The sequence below is a fragment of the Pezoporus occidentalis genome, unplaced genomic scaffold (genome assembly GCF_034315485.1).
Source record: "Pezoporus occidentalis ecotype Australia unplaced genomic scaffold, CSIRO_AGI_Poc_V1 ctg175, whole genome shotgun sequence".
In the NCBI taxonomy this organism is placed as follows: Eukaryota; Metazoa; Chordata; class Aves; order Psittaciformes; family Psittacidae; genus Pezoporus; species Pezoporus occidentalis.
Genome location: NW_026913586.1, coordinates 1,364,590 through 1,385,278, shown reverse-complemented (window position 1 = coordinate 1,385,278; position 20,689 = coordinate 1,364,590). Strand labels below are relative to the sequence as shown.

The 20,689-nt window shown below is 48.3% G+C and overlaps 2 protein-coding genes across 2 annotated transcripts; one reads left to right on the top strand and one right to left on the bottom strand.

Annotated features, from left to right (window-relative positions):
• The first annotated feature begins 14 nt into the window (after window positions 1-14).
• Window positions 15-5,580, top strand: SRSF7 (serine and arginine rich splicing factor 7). The gene is made up of 9 exons (XM_062614378.1): window positions 15-137; window positions 393-573; window positions 697-873; window positions 1,757-1,831; window positions 1,924-2,025; window positions 2,343-2,396; window positions 3,606-3,650; window positions 4,229-4,264; window positions 5,275-5,580. The coding sequence occupies exons 1-9, from the start codon at window positions 110-112 to the stop codon at window positions 5,327-5,329; spliced, it is 753 nt and encodes a 250-aa protein (XP_062470362.1). The 5' UTR covers window positions 15-109; the 3' UTR covers window positions 5,330-5,580.
• On the bottom strand, window positions 5,008-16,978 carry GALM (galactose mutarotase). The gene is made up of 8 exons (XM_062614377.1): window positions 16,706-16,978; window positions 16,016-16,170; window positions 13,342-13,548; window positions 11,785-11,866; window positions 9,331-9,472; window positions 8,870-9,044; window positions 8,615-8,721; window positions 5,008-5,312 (listed from the first exon to the last, which is right to left on the bottom strand). The coding sequence occupies exons 1-7, from the start codon at window positions 16,899-16,901 to the stop codon at window positions 8,644-8,646; spliced, it is 1,035 nt and encodes a 344-aa protein (XP_062470361.1). The 5' UTR covers window positions 16,902-16,978; the 3' UTR covers window positions 5,008-5,312; window positions 8,615-8,643.
• Between the last annotated feature and the right edge of the window lie 3,711 nt (window positions 16,979-20,689).

The following is a 20,689-nucleotide window of genomic DNA, read 5'->3' as shown; positions in this document are numbered from 1 at the left end:
ACGGCCCACGCGCATGCGCGCCGCCTGAGGGAGGAGGCAGAGGAGGGCAGGGAGCAGGCGCGTGCGGCGGCGCGTGCGCGCGGAGGAGTGGCTGAGCGGAGCCGTTAGGATGTCGCGTTACGGCCGCTATGGAGGCGGTGAGTGCCTGCGGTGCGGTGAGGGGCGGGGGGCTGCGGCGAGGGCAGGCTGGGGGAGCTTTCGGAAGGGGCAGTCGCGGGGGGGGGGGGGGAAGGGGAAGGGGAAGGGGGTTGCGCGCGCGTGCCGCCGCTCGTGAAGGCGGTAGCGGGCCCCGCACACAAGATGGCGGCGCCAGGGGTGAGGCGGAGCGGAGGCGCCGCTTCCTTGGGAGCGCGCTCCTGCACCATCGCTGACAGCGGCCTTGTTCCCGGCAGAGACCAAGGTGTACGTGGGGAACCTGGGCACGGGCGCTGGAAAGGGCGAGCTGGAGAGAGCCTTCAGCTACTACGGGCCCCTGAGAACCGTGTGGATTGCGAGGAACCCGCCGGGGTTTGCCTTCGTGGAGTTTGAAGATCCGAGGGATGCTGAGGATGCTGTCCGTGGACTTGATGGAAAGTACGTATGCATATGTTTTCAGAAGCTACAGCCGGTTTTAAGACCAGGGGTTTTTCTTCTCCTTTTTGTAGTTCTGCAATAAACAGTGACAATTAACTTAGGGGCATTATGAACCTGTTGCAGGGTGATTTGTGGCTCCAGAGTTAGAGTGGAAGTGTCAACTGGGATGCCTCGTCGCTCCCGTTATGACAGGCCTCCTGCCCGGCGCCCCTTTGACCCAAACGACAGATGCTATGAGTGTGGTGAGAAAGGCCACTATGCTTATGATTGTCACCGCTATAGTCGCCGAAGGAGGAGCAGGTACGTGTGGGGCCAGAGTGGCTGGGTTGCTTCGCCAGTTCTCTGTTGTGTAGCTCTTGTTAGCCAAGAACACAATGTTGCACCAGTTTTCTTTAAACTTTAACGCTAGAATAATTGTATAGGTGTATATTACAATTTGTTGCTATTTCTATCAAATGTTAATATCTTAATAATCAACCTGGTCAAAACCTTTCAGGTTTCTTCGTTTGAGTCAGTCGCCTTGATTCAGAATGTCACGAGCCTTAAGATTTCATGCTGAGGCGCCTTGCAAATCCGACACTTAAGATCCTCCTAGACCTTGAGGTGATCAGCATAAGAGGCCAGATCCCCTCGAGCCATCTACACGTAGCTTCACCTTATTCTTTAAGGGCAGAAAAATTGAGACGGTGATCGCCGTAACAGTAAATTTGGCTTTCAATTGGGGCCCCCCTCCGGTTTAGAAAGAGGAACACCAGATTGACCACATTCCCACCTAGAAAAATCTTCTTGCGTCAATCAAGCCTCACCCTGGCTCATTGGGCTGTCAGTTTGATCGTCGTTAGATTGAAGAGAACACCTAGATGCAGCGATCGGCTATAGATACTTCTAGATCGTCTAGATCTGCTAGACCTTGGGCCAAAGAGGGTCGACCTGCAAACTTGCAAGGTTTATTTTAAATACGCATTACAGTGTTTTCTATTCTAATGTAATTCTGCAATGTCATTCAGCTTTTAACATTTTCCTAGGTAGTAAAATGCTCAAGACGAGTAGGCCCAGAGATTTTTCCAGCTGACAGATGCTAGTTCTTTAGTTGTCTGAAATAAGTTTTGACTTCAGCAGGGCCTCACATGCATTGGTTGCTGCAGCTTTGTCCTCATACCTTTTTTCTCTAACCTAAACCCAGGTCCCGGTCGAGATCCCGTTCGCGGTCCCGAGGACGAAGGTATTCTCGCTCACGCAGTCGGAGTCGTGGTAGGAGGTGTGTTTAAGTTTGTCTCTTATTCCTGTTTGCTTCTTCTGCTTAACAAGAGCTACACTTGTGCAACTCCTTTTTCATCAACTTCTTTGCAGGTCCAGGTCAGCTTCCTATCGTAGATCCCGCTCCGTTTCTCCTCGTAGGTCTAGGTCTGTTTCTCCCCGCCGGTCCCGATCGGCATCCTTGAAGAGATCAAGGTAATTGGTGTTAATTTTTAATAGCCTGTGTGCGTTGTTTTTGTTGGGTTTTTTTGCTTTTATTAGAGGATTCAAGGAGGTGTTGGAGGGCAGACTGCAAAAGCTGTTGACCTCTAGAAATCTGACTTTAGCACACTTTATTTATAAAGTCTCTGATATAATCCTAGTTGAATTTACAGGTGTGGTTGTATGATGAGTTTTGAGCACTTACCCAACTGCATATCCCATGATGAATTTTGATGTCTAAGCCATCTAATGATCATGTAGATAGAGTTGACTTTGATTTTGTTTCACCTTGTGTTTATTTTTTATTACAGGTCTAGATCAAGATCTAGATCTAGATCCAGATCTGTTACATGGCCCCGAAGCAGGTAAGATCTCTTCTATGACTGCAAGTGCTTAGTAAAAGTTGCTGGAAAGTCTGTTTAGGCTTTCTAACAGCTGTTCAGATTTTCGGAAAAAGCTTTGTTTAAACCCCATTAACATCGGGGTCTGTAGTTCTAAAAAGCAGTGCAGAAGGTGGTTGTTCTTGTATTGTTTTATGTATTACTGATATCCAGGTCCCAGTAGTCATCATGGAACCATTTTCATCAGGTTGTATTAACAGCTAACATAGCAAACAAATTTAGAATTAATCAGAAAAGGTTTTTCCTTTTTCTTTGTATAGCACAGAAGAGATTGTGCATTCTTCCCTTTATTTGTCAGAGGGATACAGATGCCCTTCTGGTAGCATATTAAAGCACTAATGCCTATAGCCAGGCAAGTCACAAAGGGCTTGTTAGTACTGAGTATTATAGCTGCTTCCAGCTCTGTTGACGAGTGTCAGCCTGCAGGAGCTGAATTAAATTGGAGATAAATACTTGTCAGAATTATTTTGTACCAATAAATGTGCCATAAGATGAAATTTCAAAGGCACACAGGATGTCATTCATTCTCTCAACTTGTAGCTTAATCCTTCCATAGTAAATGAATGCAGTGTCTGCTTTATGCAATTTTGTCCAGGCAGTGTGGCTGATAGAGGTTGATGAGATGTCCTGGGCAAGATGTCATAGGAGAACAAGAGTAAATTGAGGTTCTGCTCTGAAGGAGATGGTACTGCTCTTGCAACAGCCCATTCCCAGACTTACTGTTCTGGTTTGATGGCTGCTGTTTGAAATAAACAACGTAACCATAACAACCAAACACAGGAAAATAAAAGGGAAGTTTTAGCTGAGGGGAGTAAGTGGAAAAGGCCATAGCTGAAGATGGGAGATTCAGTGCTCAAAGGTGGTGGTATTTTCTGAGAGTGGAACAGCAAGCAGTAACAGGAGTTTTTAGGCAATGGACAGATGAAGATGAGAAGACGGCTGCATTAAGAGCAGACATTCTCACAAACAGTTCAGAAGCTAATAAGAAGGGAAATTCCCTGAGGCAGTAGAGCAATGCCTTTCGCTGATCAGGTACACTTTCTCTACCTGTCAATAAAATATGTCGCATCTTAATACCAGGTCTTACACATTTAGTGTGAATCTTCCTGTCTCAAATATGGGAACATGCATGCTACCAGCTTCCCTGCTGAGCCATGGTTTTTCTTTCTGTAGGTCTAGGTCCCATGGGAGATCAAAATCTGGCTCGCCAGCTAAGAGGTAAGCATACAGTGATAAACCTGTAGTAGTAGCTAGTATTCAGTAGTAGGTTTGAATGGCTAACAGAGCCTAGTCCTTTACAAAAATATCTCCCCAAATGTGTGCCCAGCTAATCTGGTGGTGGTGTGACTGAGATAGAAGTTCCTCTGCAGCTGTTTGGAATATGTTCCTTGTCTGTCTCTTTGGTTTCATTACCTGTTTGTAGTTTCCAGCATAGTAATTTTGTGTGTGTCTGTGCTCAGCTGTGTTAAATTTTTCTATCCACCAGGAAAAGGGCTTTAGCTTTATGAAGGCTGTTGATAAAACAGCAGGAGTCTGTGATAATGTTTCTCAAAGCCTTGCCTCTATTACCATTTGTTTGCCTGTTCAGTCTACTGAAGATGGTGGCTTAAAATAAGGCTCCATGCTAAATACCCTGTCACAGTAAAACTTGATTTGAAAACTTAAATATTTTAAAGAGCTTCTGGCCAGACTCCTGTAGTGATTCCATTGCTGTTTAAGATGCTTATTTATTAGGTTTTTAATATAAAAGTTGAATTTGACCTTTAAGCTGCATTGATGATATTCTGTTTTGACAGTCGGTCAAAGTCCCGATCACCATCTCCAAAGAGAAGGTATGTTCATCTCCCTACTAATAATGTAGACTACATAGTGCTGGCAGTTTAGTATCTGCAGTGATCTCTGCTGGGGAGTTTGACTGCCACTTGTAGGGAAATAATGGAGAGGTATTTTGCCAAGATCTCTTCAACAGAAATAATGTTGTGATTGTGGTTTTATATATGGTAAATATATAGCTGGTAATAATTCTTTGGGATACTGGTTATATACCAGCATTACTTCTTGTCTTTGTCTGCTCCTGTGTTCAGTTCACTAACAGTTTTATTGCACAAAGACTTTCAACTACTGAGTTTAAAGCACAGAATAAATGTGGGGATTAGCTTTGAGTCTCATTAAAAGCTACAGTGAGATTGGGGAATTGAGAGTGGAGTAATGTTGCATACCAGTCAGGAATGGATGATTGAGCCTGTTAGTTTTATTGCTGTTACTCAGGATTAATTTTTGCCCCCAGTAAATTAGTAAATTGTTATCTCTCTGTGTGTTTGCATATAGATGTAGTGACAGAATCAGCATCTTTTCCCCTAGTTTGAGTTCTTTAATAGTCCATTTGGTGTTCAGGATTTGTGGGGAGGAGAGGTATCATAGTAAATAGTAGTAGACCTGCCACAATGTGTGCCTTGCCTTGGTGATCTTTCGGGTCACAATCACAAAGGATTTGAATAAATGCTCAACGTTGAATGATCATGATAAATTTTGACAAGTTGCTGTATCAGAACAGTGAAGAAATATCCTGCTTCCATTAAGGTCACTTGATCACATTTTAATTGTATTGTAAAACTAACAGTAGAGAAATGCAACAATATGAAAGTTAACAAGAAAAAGGTAGTATCTTTAACATTAAATTGTCAACCCATTAACTTTGTCAATAGTGATTTTTTTTTTTTAGTTTATAAAAACAGTGCTTAAAGGATGTGGAGTAGTCTGAGTATCCTCTTGTTGCTTTTTCTTGTATTTGTGAATCCAGCATGACTACTGTAATGTTAACTGTGGATTCTTTTCCTTTCAGTCGTTCACCATCAGGAAGCCCTCAAAGAAGTGCAAGTCCTGAAAGAATGGATTAAAGTTAATCTTTTAGGAAGAAAGTTATTTTGCTTACATTATTATAAGGGATTTTGTGGTGTCTTTGTAAATGTAAGAATGTAGATAGGGGAGTATATCAACTAAAATTTGGCATGATCTGGATCTTCTGAGTTAGTCACACTAATAGACTAGCACAGGTCTCTTTTTATTGTATGAATTAACTTCCCGTGAAACGAAAATGCGGGACTTTTTTATTGGCACATTGAAATAAAATGTGTATTTTTAACTAAAACTCCTCTGTAGTAACCCTGCTGCTTCTGTTAACATTTGGGTAATTTTAGCTGTGTGCCATGTAATGTGGATGACAAATGTCTAAAATGGATGGGAATGACTAATACCGGTGTCTTCTCCAAGCAGTCACTTTTCACAGTTATTGTTGAATGCTGCTTGGTGAAAGGATCAGTTTCTGCTTCCTTTGAAATGGAATTTAAAATCCATCTCTGTCTGCAGATGGCCAAAAATCAGCATATGCACTTTTTATTCTTATGTTTAGTGGTCATTCATTTCCTCTCCCTGATCTGACTATTCTGCAAGGCTTATTACTCTGATGCTTGACAACTTGTGATACCAGATGCCCAAAGGCTTAGGATGAACTTTTATTCAAAACAGTGACATCTGTGTAAAAGAGTGACATCTGCATAAATCTCTAAACATAAATCATTAATAACTTGATGACTGCTACTGCAGCTTGTTGCATTTTTTGGTTCTTTAGGCTGTTAATACAAAGAAAACTTGTGTCTTGAAACATTTTAACATTTTCCTTTTTGGAGGGATGTTTTAAGGTCTTCTGGCCTACTTTCTGAAGGACCTTAGGAGAATGTGTTGAGAGGCAAAAGAAAGCTGTTACTAGTCTTTATGCATCTCACTTAAACCTTCCTCCTTAAAGTGAAAGATTCTCTCAGCTGACCTCAGGAATTCTAACCTGCTTCACAGAAATCCATACGGTTTTAAAGCGGCCCAGATCCTGGAGGTGGTTTTGTTGAATTAAGCTATTTTCTCATAGCAAGTGCACACCTGCAGAAATAATTATTTGTGTATAGGTATGTCAAACTCTATGTTTGTCCTCATTCTGTAGAAAAGAATTGCATGATAAGGCATTTTGACACAGATCCCGGCAAGAGACTGGAAACGATGTTAGACTGAACAAACAAGCTGATAGCTGGAGGGGAGAAAAGCAAACACATCTAGCAGAAATAAAGTCCAGTTTCAGCAGCAGGCACTGAAATGGAAAGTGAGGCTTATTTCAACTTCTTACGATGTCTCTCATGGCAGTTTGCTTCCAGTGTGTAAAGCACAGCAGAAAAAAAGAAGATTAACTTTGGTCACACTGTGGGTAACCCATGAGTTTTAAAACCCGGTTTTCCTGTTAATAGTGATTTTATGGAGCTTCTTCAGTGTATGAGTTAATAGTCCAGTTCTGAGCATACTGTCATGCTGCAGTATTGTCTGGCCTTTATACCTGGTTCTAACTGTTGGGTGCTTGGTGTCTGCCTGGACAGTCCTGTGGTGCTCAGCGATGGGGATAAGTGTTTCATCTGCTGGGAGCAATGATCAATATTCTGGCAATATCCATTTAATTCCATGGTCACCACAGTGGAGGGGTGCGGGGGGGGGGGGCAGTGACACTACAGTGATGTAGCAGAAATTCCCAAAGTCTGTGTCTTGTGTTTGGAATATTTCCTGGTTGTGCATTGCCTACCCAGTTCATAGTGTACCTGGTGAGAGGCATATGTATGCCAGTGCTCTGGAATTTGATGAGCTTTTTTCTTTTCTGTACTCTTAAGGCATGCCTACTCCACAATAAACCTGCAGACTGATGTGACAGCTGTACTGGTACCTGTTTTTCAGTACCCAGAAACACTGTGGAAGATGGAGCAGAGGAGGCTGCAGGGGACTGAGGTTCCTCTAAACCTAGGATTAGTGGTGAGGACCTGAGCAAGGAGGACAGCCAGCATTTGTGAGGTACAGAGAGAGAGCAGTACCAAATCTGTACAGCTGTCGTGCCTCCTGCAGCTCCAGTCTTTATCCTTGGAGCGGGCTGCACAGCTCCAGCTGTCAACCGAGTTTGGTAGTTCACCAAAAAATGTGAATGCAATGTTTGCATGCTCTTGGAAAAGATGCCCAGAGAGGGGTGTGTTTGTGTGATGACTGCTGCTGTGACCATAGGCCCTGCACCTCTGGGTGGGGTATGTGCAGCCTGACTGGGGGTGGTGGGCAAGGGGCATGGGCCTGAGGTAAACCCACTCCCACAGGGGTGGTGGTGCTTCTCCCCCTGGTTTACAACCTGAACTAAGCATTTCCTGGACTTATGGCTCTATCCTCCAAATGACAACCAGCCCTTAGGTAGTGTGAACTGCAGCCACGTAACGTGTGACTACTGTGTGTGTCAGAATAGCAGGGTGCTTGTTTTGGGGGTCAGGGTGGCAGAACTACTGTAACTGAACTACTGTAATGAACATCAGAAACATAAGAGGTTATAATCAGACAGGTCCCTGTTACAGAGTTTGGGGAATGATGCATAGTGCATAGTTCATGTGGAAACACAACATTAAGATGATGGTTTTCTTTCAGCTGTTGTATATTCAGAACTATAGATGGATGCACCTGCTGCACTTCAGCAGCCAAGGCATAATGCAGATAGATGCTCTTAGGCTTTAAAATAAGAGTTAAACCAGAGGAGGCAGGGCAGCTGGCTGGGATAATCCCAGCAGGCTATCCTCTGCAAAGCTGTTCTGTACAACCACTGCGTAACTATGTCACTGCAATGCTGCTGTCAGACTTGATTGCTCCAGCCGTGACAGCTGCCCTGTTGCCTGTCATGGGAAGAGCAGGGATGATCTGACATCAAGCTGTGGCGCAGGTCAGCGACAGAGCAGCAGCCAACACAGCAGAAAGCTCTTTAGTGGGAATAGCTGATGTAAGGAACAACCACAACTTTATCAGCCTTCTCATGCCCATTACCAGATAGATACTCTCCTGCTGTAGTTTGAGCTGTGACATGCCATGTCCTAAACAAGGTGCTTTCAGTGCATTTTTACTGAAAAATAGAGCCTAATGCCCAGGGTGAGGCTGGACAGAGGGTGAGAGCTCTTTGCACAGACCAGACAGTGGCAGGGGTGGTGACAGGAGTTAAAGCCAGCAGAAACCATGGGTGAAAACCACAGAGGAGGAACAAAGTTCCCAAATGGGATGCATCACCCAGGGTGCTTTGAAAGTGCCATTCAGCACCTGGTAGGATTTCTGGCTAATCTGTTAGACGCACTTACCCCTCTCGGTGATAGGAGTCAGCATCCCCCTATGCAGTGTTGAACACGAGCCATGTAGTATGGTTGTACTCCTCACCCGGGTAGAGTAGAGTGTTGGGGAAGTGGGGCTGGGGAGGGACAGCAGCATGTCAGTGATTGTGAGTGCACCCCAGGGACCAGAAAGGGTCCTGAGGTTCATATATAGACATGGGTGGCTGTGGTGGTACAGTTCCCTGCACAGGACCCAAACAGCTCCAGGGGTGAGGGGAGGTTCACCTTGTTGACAGCATCAGGCCAGTTCTGGGTTTCCAGGCAGAAAGCCGAGTGCTTGGGGTACACAACAGCACCTTTGCCCTTCAGGGAGCCATCCAGGTTGTTTCCAGTGTAAAACTGGATGCCAGGCTGGGTGGTGTGAACTTCCATAGCCCTGCCGGTGGGCGGGTGGCGAGCCCTGGGGAAGGAATCTTTTACAATGAGGGTGGTAAAACACTGACACAGGTTGCCCAGAGAGGTGGTGGATGCCCCATCCCTGGAGACATTCAAGGCCAGGCTGACGTGGTTCTGGGCAACCTGATCTAGTTGGAGATGTCCCTGCTCATTGCAGGGGGTTGGAACTAGATGACCTTAGAAGATCCCTTCCAGCCCAAACTATTCCATGATTCTATGCCAGTAGAGGATGCCAAGGAGCTGGCTGAACAGGCAGGGGTGGAAAACTGCTGCTGGGGTCCCAAGCCTACCTGGCTGCAAGGTGTCGAGCCTGCTCCTGCTGCAGGCAGAAGTTGTGGTCAAAGCCATCCAGACCAAACTTCTGCAGGTGCTTCCCCAGCTCCACAGGCTGCCGGAGATCAAAGCCAGTGCCCTGCACAGTGGCCACCTCCCCTGGACAAGGAGAATAGCAGTGTCATCTGTCACGTGCCAGCAAACACCCATGGTGCTGCCCTCTGCGCAGGGCTGAGATCCCTTCCTTTGGTGAGCTGAGGGTTTAACCTGCTTGTGATCCTCGTATCATTGAGGTGCCTGTCTTTGAGCAAGGCTGCCTTGTGGCCGCTGTGGCTCAGGCTGGGACATCACCACCTTGTCCTACCAGCAGCCCCTGTGGACACTGCTGTGCTTAGCTGGGATAAAGCAAAGCCAGGGAGACAGAAAGCACGAGGGGGAGCCTGTATGTGTAACTATATAAGTTTTGGGTTTGTAATAATTAACTTATTAGCTATTAATATTTATATATGCATAAGATACATATACATATGCTGTCTGTCTTTAAATGAATGAATCCTCCTGGATGAGATGGCCACAGAGGTGTCCCACCTCCCAGAATGGTGACATATGGGCTACATACTGGGACCAGTCCCCTTCTGCTTCAGGGCACTGTTTTGGGGAAAAAAAAAAAAGCTTAAGACAATAAACCCAGCATTTTCTCTCAAGTCTTTTTTAAGGCCTGATGTGGAGACACAGCATCCTGCGATAAAGCTGTTGCAGTGAGAACAACTCTAAGACATACTAAACAGTGCAAAACAGCCATCCCAAACCCTTGTGAGAGAGGCAGAGGAGGGGTAGGGAAGGGAGTTTTTCCCTAAAATCATATTTTTCTATCCCTCTCTAAAGGCAGAGCTTTCCAAAGGTGTTGGGAATGGCAGAGCTGGGGCATCCCAGCCCCGCTGCTGGTCCCATGTGCTGTGCTCTTGCTCGCTGCAGTAAAGCACCCAGCTCAGCTGCAGCTCTGCACCAGTTCTGCTCTGCAAACCCTGAGAAACAGGACATCTCTGTGGCTTCTGATCCTATCTAAAAGGAGCACATTCACTGAATTCAGCTGTGGGGCACAAAAAACACCTTGAAAAAACAAAATTAAACCATTTTGATTTACGCACTTAGATAAAACACAGCAGTCACTGCATGCGGGGGCTCTGCCTTTAAACCTCGTCTAACCCCAGGGCTAAGACTACACACAGTGTTACCAGCTTCAACAGCTACATCTACCCAAAACACCAAGAGGGAACTGCAAAAAGCTGCAGGGAAGCTGTGAAACAGCTCCATGCTGAAACCAGTGTGGAGAAGCAGGGCAGTAGGTTTGGTATGGCCTTAAGGTCTTCCCCAGCCTGAGCCCGGGCTTGGCACACCAAACTGAGCAAAAGGCACTGGAGCTGTGAGACCTCCTCCTGCAGATGCAAGCCGATGCACGCACACACAGCATGAACACAGATGTAGTGCTGGTTTTACCGGACACCTGAGCTAAAAGCTTTCTTTTGCCTTTTTAAAGCCTCTCTTGCTCTATCTCATGAAGCCAGAAGGTGCACTCATCAAAGCAGCCCTGTGAGAACATCAGGGAAACAAGCCCTGCCATTTCCAGCAGAGCTCACGCTTACCAGAAGCCGCCCAGGGGCTCAATGCAGCACTGGGGCACACATCCTGCCCTGCACCCAACTTCTCTGCCCTTTGTGCTTTTCACTCTTAAAGCAAATATAACCTGGTATCAAGAATCATTTTGCAATTAGATAAACTCCTACTGCAACTCAGCAGTCACACTACATGAGAAGCTGTTTTTTGGGAGGGTTGCAGTCAAGCCACCCAAAGCAAGGTGCCCCCTTGTTGAGTGCAGGGCCATTGCTAAGGGCATGTGCTCAGTGCTGGATCTCCTGCAGGTATAAGGAACATGTTTCTTGTCCCAGCTTGTTCAGATTGTTTAACATCAGCTTGATCATTTATAGAATCATAGAATCACAGAATGGTTTGGGTTGGAAGGGACCTCATTATGTTCCAACCTCCTGCCACAGGCAGGGACACCTTCCACTAGACCAGGTTGCTCTAAGCCCCATCCAACCTGGCCTTTATGGGGAGAAACATGCTGTTTTCCTTAACTGGCCTTCCTCTTTTAATCATGTAGAACATTAAAGGCAGGAAAGAAAAGTGTTGGTTTTGTGTTTTCAGCCTCCCAGCCAGCAGTGCCAGATCTCCTGTCCCAGTGAGGGGACTGATGGCTTAGCTCTTGCAGGGAAGGATGATGCTGGGCTCCTGAGCACCAGAGATCCCAGCAGCTCTAGAGCTCAGTGCTGGAGTCCTCACCTGTGGGTGAGGGCCCTCCTGTTCCTGGGGTCCTGTGTTTCCCCTTGCTGGGCAGTGCTGTTCCTTAACACCCACACACACTCATGCGTAAAACCTCCTCCACCATGTGCACCGCATGTCTCACCACCCACCAGTGGGGATCTTGGTGTTGTCCACAGGCAGGTAGGAATCTGCTTCAATAGAGATCTCATGGTCGTAGATATCCCGTGAGCCCTGCAGGAGGATGGCAAATATTGGGATTCCTGCTGCAGCCCTTCCACCATTCAAGCATCTTTAAGCACAGCCCAGATGTGACTGCCCACAGTGGTACAACTGACCTTGTAGTGCCTGGGGGACCTCCTGGCTGTCATCCCACCTTCACTTGGGGTACAGGACAAAGGTACCAACATAGCCAAAACCTGTAAATCCTAGGGGTCCATGGGACCTAGAATCTGTAAATCCTGCGAGACTATCAGACTAGCCAAAACATGCTGTTGCTGAGCACACAGCAATGGGCAAAAGGGGAAGGAAGCATGGGGAAGTGCAACCCATCCTCCTGGCTCATCTCCTGCAGCAAGGCAGAGGCTGGCTGCGCTCCTCTTCCCCCTCCTGCAGCCTTGGGGATGCTGGCAGGGAGCCTGCTGGGTTGGGAGCAGGATCTAAGCTGAGCCTGCACGTCACTGTCTAATCTGAGCAGCAATTTCATGGCCAAAGGTCTCCTGTTCACCTGAGCTGCATGCTGCAGGCTATTACGGTACCACTGGGAGGACAAACAGAGGGTAAGCTAACAACTGAACAGCCATTACAGAATCACAGAATGGTTTGTGTTGGAAAGGACCTTAAGGTCATCTAGTTCCAATCTCCTTCCATGGGGACAATTCCCACTGGACCAGGTTGCTCAAGACCCCATCCAACCTGGCCTTGAACACTGACAGGGATGAATTGTTAGAGCAGAAGCCTGAGCAGACCTTCTGCATGGAGGGACTGGGATGTCTCTCACTAACCCTTCTAAGGGTCTTTGTCTCACATCCAAGTGTGCACTATCCCATCCTATTGCTCTGCCCAGCAATATTGAATTTCGCAGATCCTTTTCCTCCAAGCACGGTTATAAAAAGGGTGAGACTCAAATGCAGCTACAATACAGTGCTTGTCTACTTGGCAGGACTCTGGTATGTGGCAGCTCTCTGCACCCTGCTACTTCCCCACCTTGGCTGCCTCACATCCTCTTTCCATGATGCTTCTCCTCCCCATTTTGACCTCAGTATTTCCATGCTGCACTGACTCTGGCTGGCACTACAGGCACTGATCTCAGCAGCACCATCCAGCAAAGGTTCAGTGTGTTGTCTCAGAAGTGCCAACATAAGGCAACTAAGAAATGCCAGTCCATCGCTAGGGCGTGCCAGTTCTGTACATATTCTGAGGGACCAGGAGAGACAAACTCCCCATTCACACACAAAAGGAGAGTTAATATTCATGTCTCTGTTCACAATGCTCTGGGATAATGTGTCCTCAGTTGAGGTCTATGTGATTCAGTCCTGTCCCAACCCATGATGCATAGAGACAACCCTCACTCGTGTGTCCCAGGAATGCTGATTCCCCACAGCATGTTGGTTTCAGCACCTCATGGGAAGCCCATGGATCATCCCATGGGTCCCCAGGCTTTCTTTCCCTGCAGTGTCCCCCCATGGCGCTCATCTCCCCACGCTTACCTGCCCTGCCAAGTTGAAGTACGCGTGGTTTGTCAGGTTGATGGGTGTTGTCTGGCTGGTCTGGGCTCGATAGTTGATGGCCAGCTCCTCACCATTGAGCGTGTAGGTCACCCAGACTTGCAGATCACCAGGGTAGCCTTCTTCTCCATCGGGGCTGAGCCGGAAGAAGCAGACACCGTTCGGGAGGACCTGGGGGCTCCAGAGAACCTGCAAGGACCCAGGCACAAAGGTGCTCAAGGAATAATGCATTGAAACACAGCTTTTTCAATCATCTTTCCTAGGAGGGGAAAAACCCCAACAAACCCAAATAGTCTCCCTGTGAAGGACTAAAAACCAATATCCCCTGGTTGAAAAAGAAAAAAGGAACCGAGAGGAAACACAAGCACCAGCCTGCCCTTGGTCAGCCAGTGCCAGCAGCAGGGAGCAAGCTTTCCAATGGGCAGCCAAACAGCCAGGGCAGTTTGCTGTGATGGGGATCTGTCCCAGCCTGTGTTACTCCATGCCTCAGAGGGTCCATGTGTTTGATTTTTGCCCTGCAGTTGCACTTGTTCCCCCTCCCATGGATATCCTGGTGTGCAACATCACCTCAACAAGCTGCCACCCCTCCCTCAGCTCACTCAGTGCTGCTTCTAGGACAAAATACACACAGGGAGCTCCTGGGTTCGGTTAAATGATACCAAATGTATTGCTAGGTACATCCATGTCAGTGCTAATCCACAGAACTGAGACCTCTCCGTTCCTTGCCCCTGCCAGAGACTAGGGCTCTGCTTGGAGCCAAACCTGCTGGTGAGTGAAGCAAGCCAGCACACTGGAAACTTAGCTGTCCAGACAGCCTGTCTGACCCTGGCCATGGACCTGATGCTAAGCAGATCTCAGTCCCTTGCAGGACAGGTATGTGACAAGAAGTGAGGTTCCCAGTCTCTGGAGCTTTGCATCTACCTAAGGAACAGTCATTACCAGTCAAAGAGGACAGAGCTAGGGGGAGGGACCACACAGTGCTTTAGAGATGACCCCTTTTATGTCCTATGCAGACATCACAAACTCAGAGCACTTGTCAAAAGCCATAATTTTCACCAAACACGGGAACTGAGGGTGCCAAATAGAATCACAGAATGGTTTGGATTGGGAAGGACCTTAAAGCTCATCCAGTTCCAACCCCTGCCAGGTTGCTCAAAAACTGTGATGAGCAGGCTGCAGAGCAGGTCCTCCTGCACCGAGTGCTTCCACTGCAGCTCCCACTGCTGTGGGACACTGTGGCTTTACGTATGGGTTTCTATTTAAGTTCTTTGAAGCAAAATCTATTAAGGGCCAGCAAGCACACAGATAGCACTGTCTGTTAAAGCTAAGTGTTATTTTCTAAGGCTCCCCAGCCTCCCAGCAGTGCGGTCAGATATTGCCACCACTTAAGTGTGTCTGCAAACTCCCTTGTGATCAGAACACACACTGACCACAGCACCTAGGTCTGCAAGAAAGGAAAAAACAATGAGCAATGAGTCACAGCCAAGAGCCAGCGTGTCTTGTTTTTGTTAGGGCTGACCATTACTTGGCTGGAGGGGGTCTTGAGCAGGGGCCTGAGCTTTCCCCCAAGTTCTTACTGGGAAGTGTTGCTGCCTTGTTGGCATCAAGCTGGCATGTCTTCAGCAAGGGGAAGAGGTAGGGGAAGAGACCATGTCTCCTCTGCTGAAGACAGCCTGGAAGCATGGGTGCAAAGGAGTGCATGGTTCCAGCGCACTGCGGTCAGGGTGTATAAAGAAACTTTGAACCAAGTTGTCCTCTTTGGGGGTGCAACAGCCAAGTCACTCCCTTTATCCTAAGGCTGCTGAGGAGCACTTGATCCTGATCTGATGCCAATTCACGCCGTGCTGCCCAAAGGTGAGGGTTTTTTATCAGACACTCGGACTTTTGCCCCTGGGTGTCCTTTCACAAACAAAACATTAACCCAGCGAAACAGCTCGACCAGCATATTCACGTGTGTTCCTGTGGGGAAAAGTGTGCTTGCTGGTTACAAGTGCATTTGATCCAACAAAGCCCAAGGCTTCAGGCAAGCAGAGACTTCTGAGCCTGTATATGCAGTCAGCAAGGTTAATCAGCAAGGCTTTCATGAGAGGAGATGCTCCACTGCTCTTACCACTTGTAGTGCATGGGTGGTATCTGGAATTCAGCAGCAGCTCTTGGGAAAAGATGGGAAGGACTGAGTGCCCTGAGGCCAGGGAAAGGGTATTGTCTCTCTGGAGGTCACAGAGAAGGGCTGGCGAGGGGACACAGCAATGTCAGGTAACAGCCTGAAAGCATGCACAAGGGTGGCTCCTCACCACCATGTCCCAACTCCAGTTCTGAGGGAGCAGCACCTCATCGCAGGACACCCCCATCAAAACTGAGCTCACGAGGCCTCAAGGGCGGCAGTAACACAGAGGAAGCACAGGAACCATATGCACGGCAGCCAAGGATGACAGAAGTGATCCCTGCTAAGCCACCCACCAAAGACAAGCCAACCCAGCGCTCAGAGGTTCTCACTTCCCCATCCCTGCACTTACAGCACTTTCTGGGAGCTGATTCAACCCAACAACCACCAGAAAACCCCGCAGGGTGGGGAGCGAAGACACCAGTACCCTCTTGCCACAGCCCCGCAGGCTGCGTGCTGGAGGACACCGCGACCAACCAGCCTGGTTTTCACCTTGTCAAACCCCCTGGCTCCGCCGTGCAGGCTGTTGGGCCCGTTGTTGAGGAAGAGCTGATAGTCCTTCCCGTCCACCGTGAACCTCCCCTTCGCAATCCTGTTGGCAACGCGCCCCACGACGGCACCGAAGAAGGGGTGCTTCCTCGTGTAACCTGCGCGGAAAGACAGCGCGTGGTTAAACAGGGGGAACGGGACAGGATGGGTGGTCTCCTGAGAGGTGTCCCTGCTTCCCCCCGGTACTGAATAGGTGACTGCAGTCCTGGTGCTTCACAGGACACACAGCTCAGGCACATTTTGAGCAACCTGGTCTAGGGGAAGGTGTCTCTGCCCGTGACAGGGGGCTTGGAACTGGATGAGCTTTAAGATCCCTTCCAGCCCAGACCATTCTGTGGTCATATAATTCTATGATTTTTTATTAAAATAGCCTGATGGGATCTTGTATCCTTTGCAGATATGCAGAAAAAGCCTCTCACTGCCAGTCAAAGCATGAGAGAGACCTGGAGCCACCAGTGTCCCCATTCCCCCTCCACCACCCAGCCCAGGCAGCAGAAGTTGCATTTATTTATCCCATGATTTGGAGGGGCCTGTTAGGAGCAGCTCATGCCCTGTTGCAATAAAACAGGAAACACTGGTTTAATTGCCCGATTTCTTAATTATTTCGTTTCAAAGAGACAGGTTCGGACCCACCTTCCAAAGTGTCAAAGCCCAGGACAACATCCGAAAACACCCCATCCCTGCCCCTCGTCTCCAGGGCCGCGATTATGCACCCTAAGGACAGGATCTCCACCTTCACGCTGCCCGACCTTAAGGTGAATTTTTCCACCTCTCCTCCTCCTTCCTCCCGGGGCATGTGCCCGAACACCTCCCTCGTCACTTCTGTCATCGCTCCCCAAACCTTCCCCCCCGGCACCACCACCGGGAGCCGCGGCCCTGCAGGGAGGAAGCGATGGGGGCCGGGAGCGGAGCGAACACGGATCTCAAGAGCGGTCATAAACATCACATGGCTGCCTCACATGGCGCGGGGAGGGGTTTGGCCGCGCATAGGCTGCTCCCAACGCCCCGTGTCGGTGCGGGGATGCCGTGGGGCTATGGAGGGATGCGGTGGGGCTATGGAGGGATGCGGTGGGGCTGTGGAGGGATGCGGTGGGGCTGTGGAGGGATGCGGCGGGGCTGTGGAGGGATGCCGTGGGGCTATGGAGGGATGCGGTGGGGCTATGGAGGGATGCGGTGGGGCTGTGGAGGGATGCGGTGGGGCTGTGGAGGGATGCGGTGGGGCTGTGGAGGGATGCGGTGGGGCTATGGAGGGATGCGGTGGGGCTGTGGAGGGATGCGGTGGGGCTGTGGAGGGATGCCGTGGGGCTATGGAGGGATGCGGTGCAGTGCGGATCGGTGCCGTCAGCCCTCTGGGTCCGGGAAGCTGGGGGAGGCAGAGGAGAGAGGGAAGGGGGCCGGAAAGAGGGAGGAAAAGCGGTACGTGCTCTGGCTTGTGCTGCCGGGGGACGCAGCGCGGCTGCCAGCCTGCATGTTCAGGGCGTTCAGAGGGCAGAGCATTGCAGCCACCAGTGCTGCTTCCCCAGTTTCATGATTACAGTGCTACAGCCTTCAGGGCCCTTGTGAAGTATGACATGACAAAAGGGTGCTTTATCCCATTATACCCCTCCCTGAGGCCCTCCACAGGAAGGACAAGTCAGGTCTAGTGCCTGCTGACAGAGCTCTAAATTGGTCTCAGGGCATTTCAGTGCTCATAAAACCACAGAATGGTTTGGGTTGGAAGGGACCTTAAAGCTCATCCAGTTCCAACCCCTGCCACGGGCATGGACACCTTCCACTAGACCAGGTTGCTCCAAGCCACATCCAACCTGGCCTTGAACACTGCCAGGGATGGGGCAGCCACAGCTTCTCTGGGCAACCTGTGTCAGGGCCTCACCACCCTCACAGGGAAGAACTGCCTAAGATCTCATCCCAATCTCCCCTCTGCCAGGTTAAAGCCTTTCCCCTTGTCCTGTCCCTACAGGCCCTTGTCCAAAGTCCCTCTCCAGGTTTCCCGTAGGCCCTGTTCAGGTATTGGAATACTGTTACAAGGTCTCTCTGGAACCTTCTGGCTGCCCAGGTGTTAATCTCAAATTCACGTGCACACGGTCCTGACCCGGACTCCATTAAAAACTCCTCATCTTTTGAAACACCAGCCTTTCCTGTCTGTCTCTTCAGGCAATATCAGCCACAGAGAAAAAAACCATACCAACATTTAAGCAATGTGTGTGCACGTTTTTGACATCTCTTGGCAAGGTTCACGTGCGAGGTGAAAGAACCTCACTACAGTTCGACATTGTTGTGTATTTCTGAGGCCCCTTTTCAGAATTTGCTTGAAGAACCAATAATTCCAAGAACTGCCACCAAAAAACCCTCAATAAATCAACCAGTGGTTGCCAAATACTCATTTCCAACACAGCAATTGCTTTTAGACAGGAAAAACTACGGATCCCAAGCTGACCCAGGAACAACCACAGGGCTGAGCAGAGGTGGTTTTGAAACCTGCACTTCTTTGTTACTGATGGCCTCATGTTTGCAGTGAAACACAAAGAGCTGCTCCCGTGTTTCCTTCTGCACCTTCACAACCAGTGATCTCTATCTGAAACCAACATTGCAAGTATACGTATATTTTACTGCTCATCAATCCCACCTCCTGTTTGAAACAGCACAAACTTTGGAGCAAGGAAGGCAGGTGGAAGGGAAGATGAGAGCCACATTTATAACTGATTTGTGAAGGGTTTTCACGTGCACAGAATCTCACTCCTCAGCTCCTTCAGCACCTCTCTCTCAGTGTGCTTTCTCCAGACACAGGAAGCATTTCAGCTTTTAAGGTGTCGGTTTTTAGCATGACAGGAGCTGCTATTTGTATTCATTTCTCTGATCCACACTAGAGAAGATCCAGAAGTCTTTGTCTGATAGCCAAGCACACTCTTTCATTTCTCATATACCGTCACAGATGCAAGATCACTGAAGCCCCAGTGACATCTAAGGCTGTGCAGGTGCAGAAGCAGTACCACAGACAAATCTGTTCATGAGCCATGCACAGAGTTTTCAAGCTGACAGTTAAAGCAGAAAGTAACCAGCTTGCACAAGACTCAATCTTGCATAAAGCAGTAAGGGCAAGGGAGCAATGTCAGCTTCAGGACTGGAGCAAAATATTCCAGGAGTCCTGCTTCATTACATAGAGGATTTCTCATAGTTCACCTTTACATGTGTCCTACCCGTCTGCCCCTGGCGACTGGGGGAGGCAGACAATGGGAAGAGGCAGGATACAAGTGAGTCATGTTCAGCATCTCACTACACTGGATTTCTTTTTTATTCATTCCTATTTATAAGAGTTTGCTTCAGGCCTTATTCACTGTGGCGCTGAGGTTTGCTTACAGTGAGAGTCAAATACAAGCTCCTTGCATTATTCTCTTCTTTCTTCCCAAAAGAAAACCACAGCACCAGGCCTGAACATGCCTGACACTGGCAGCAGGGCACTTCCACTGATGAGTGTTCAGAAGAGCTTGGGGCGCATCTCTTTGGTTTCACTTCTCTGCCTTGTGGCTCTGCACAAGCAGCACCAGCTCTCTTCTCCACACCTCTCCTCCTTGCTCTTCTCACCTTCTCGCTCACAGTGAAAAGGTACTGCAGCAGCCTTTTGCATCCCAAAATGCTTGTGAAGAACAAGCATTCATCCTCTCTATCACAGCCAGTGACCCTGCAGGTATAGCAAAGGCATGGGGTGAAGGCAGCTTGTGTGCTGCCCAGAAGCCTGGCCCCTGCCCCTCTAAACCACGCAAGAGATTTCTGTTTAGTAGCAAAAGCTAATAAAAAGGCACAGTGTGAAAAAGAACAGAACAGGTTTGTTTTCATGGGGGTTTTGTTTTTGGCTTGGTTTTCATTTTTTGAGAGGAAGCCATTTAAGGCACTGTCAACTACAGTCAGAAAATAAACTTGTGAGAAAAATTACAGAGGAGAAATCATTTTCCTGAGATCAGCAGTTTGGAAATTCCAGGTGCCTGCAGGGCAGCTGCCATTCCACAAGGCAGAAGTGAAGGATCAAGTTTTACACATCCTTGTGCTCTTTTCTTACAGTGACCTTATTTTGTACCTTTTTTTTCCCCCAGATGTTTTTCTTTAATCCAAAATAAGGTGACTTTGCTTAAAAAGGTACAGTCAACCAGAACTCTCTGTTGTGCTGTACCTGCTATCACAAGATCCTTTTTTGTTGGTCATAAGGCACTTGTGTAATAAATTACATCAGCTACATTTCCGTCCTCAATTTTGTCTTTGTTTTCAGCCCAGTTGTGATTTTCATCTGGGACCTGCGGCATGACTGTAGGCCTGCACTGATGAAAAAAAGATCTTAAAAGGCAATTCAGGTTTGTGAAGGGATGTGTTGTGCTCACTTCCAGGATCCAGCTTTATTCTGAGTTACCCAGATCAACAGCCCCCATTTTCAGCAGAGCTGCCTTGTGTAACAGAGGAGTATGATGTTAATGCCACTCAGTGTCCTGAAGATAGGTGACATGTCTGTGTCTGCCCTGTGGGGAGTCTTTGGACAGCACTCCTGAGCCATTTTGCTTGGACCACATCTCTTGTTCTGGGGAAGCTAATCTGTTTGTGGTGCAGCTTTGCATGCAGAGCCCAAAAGCG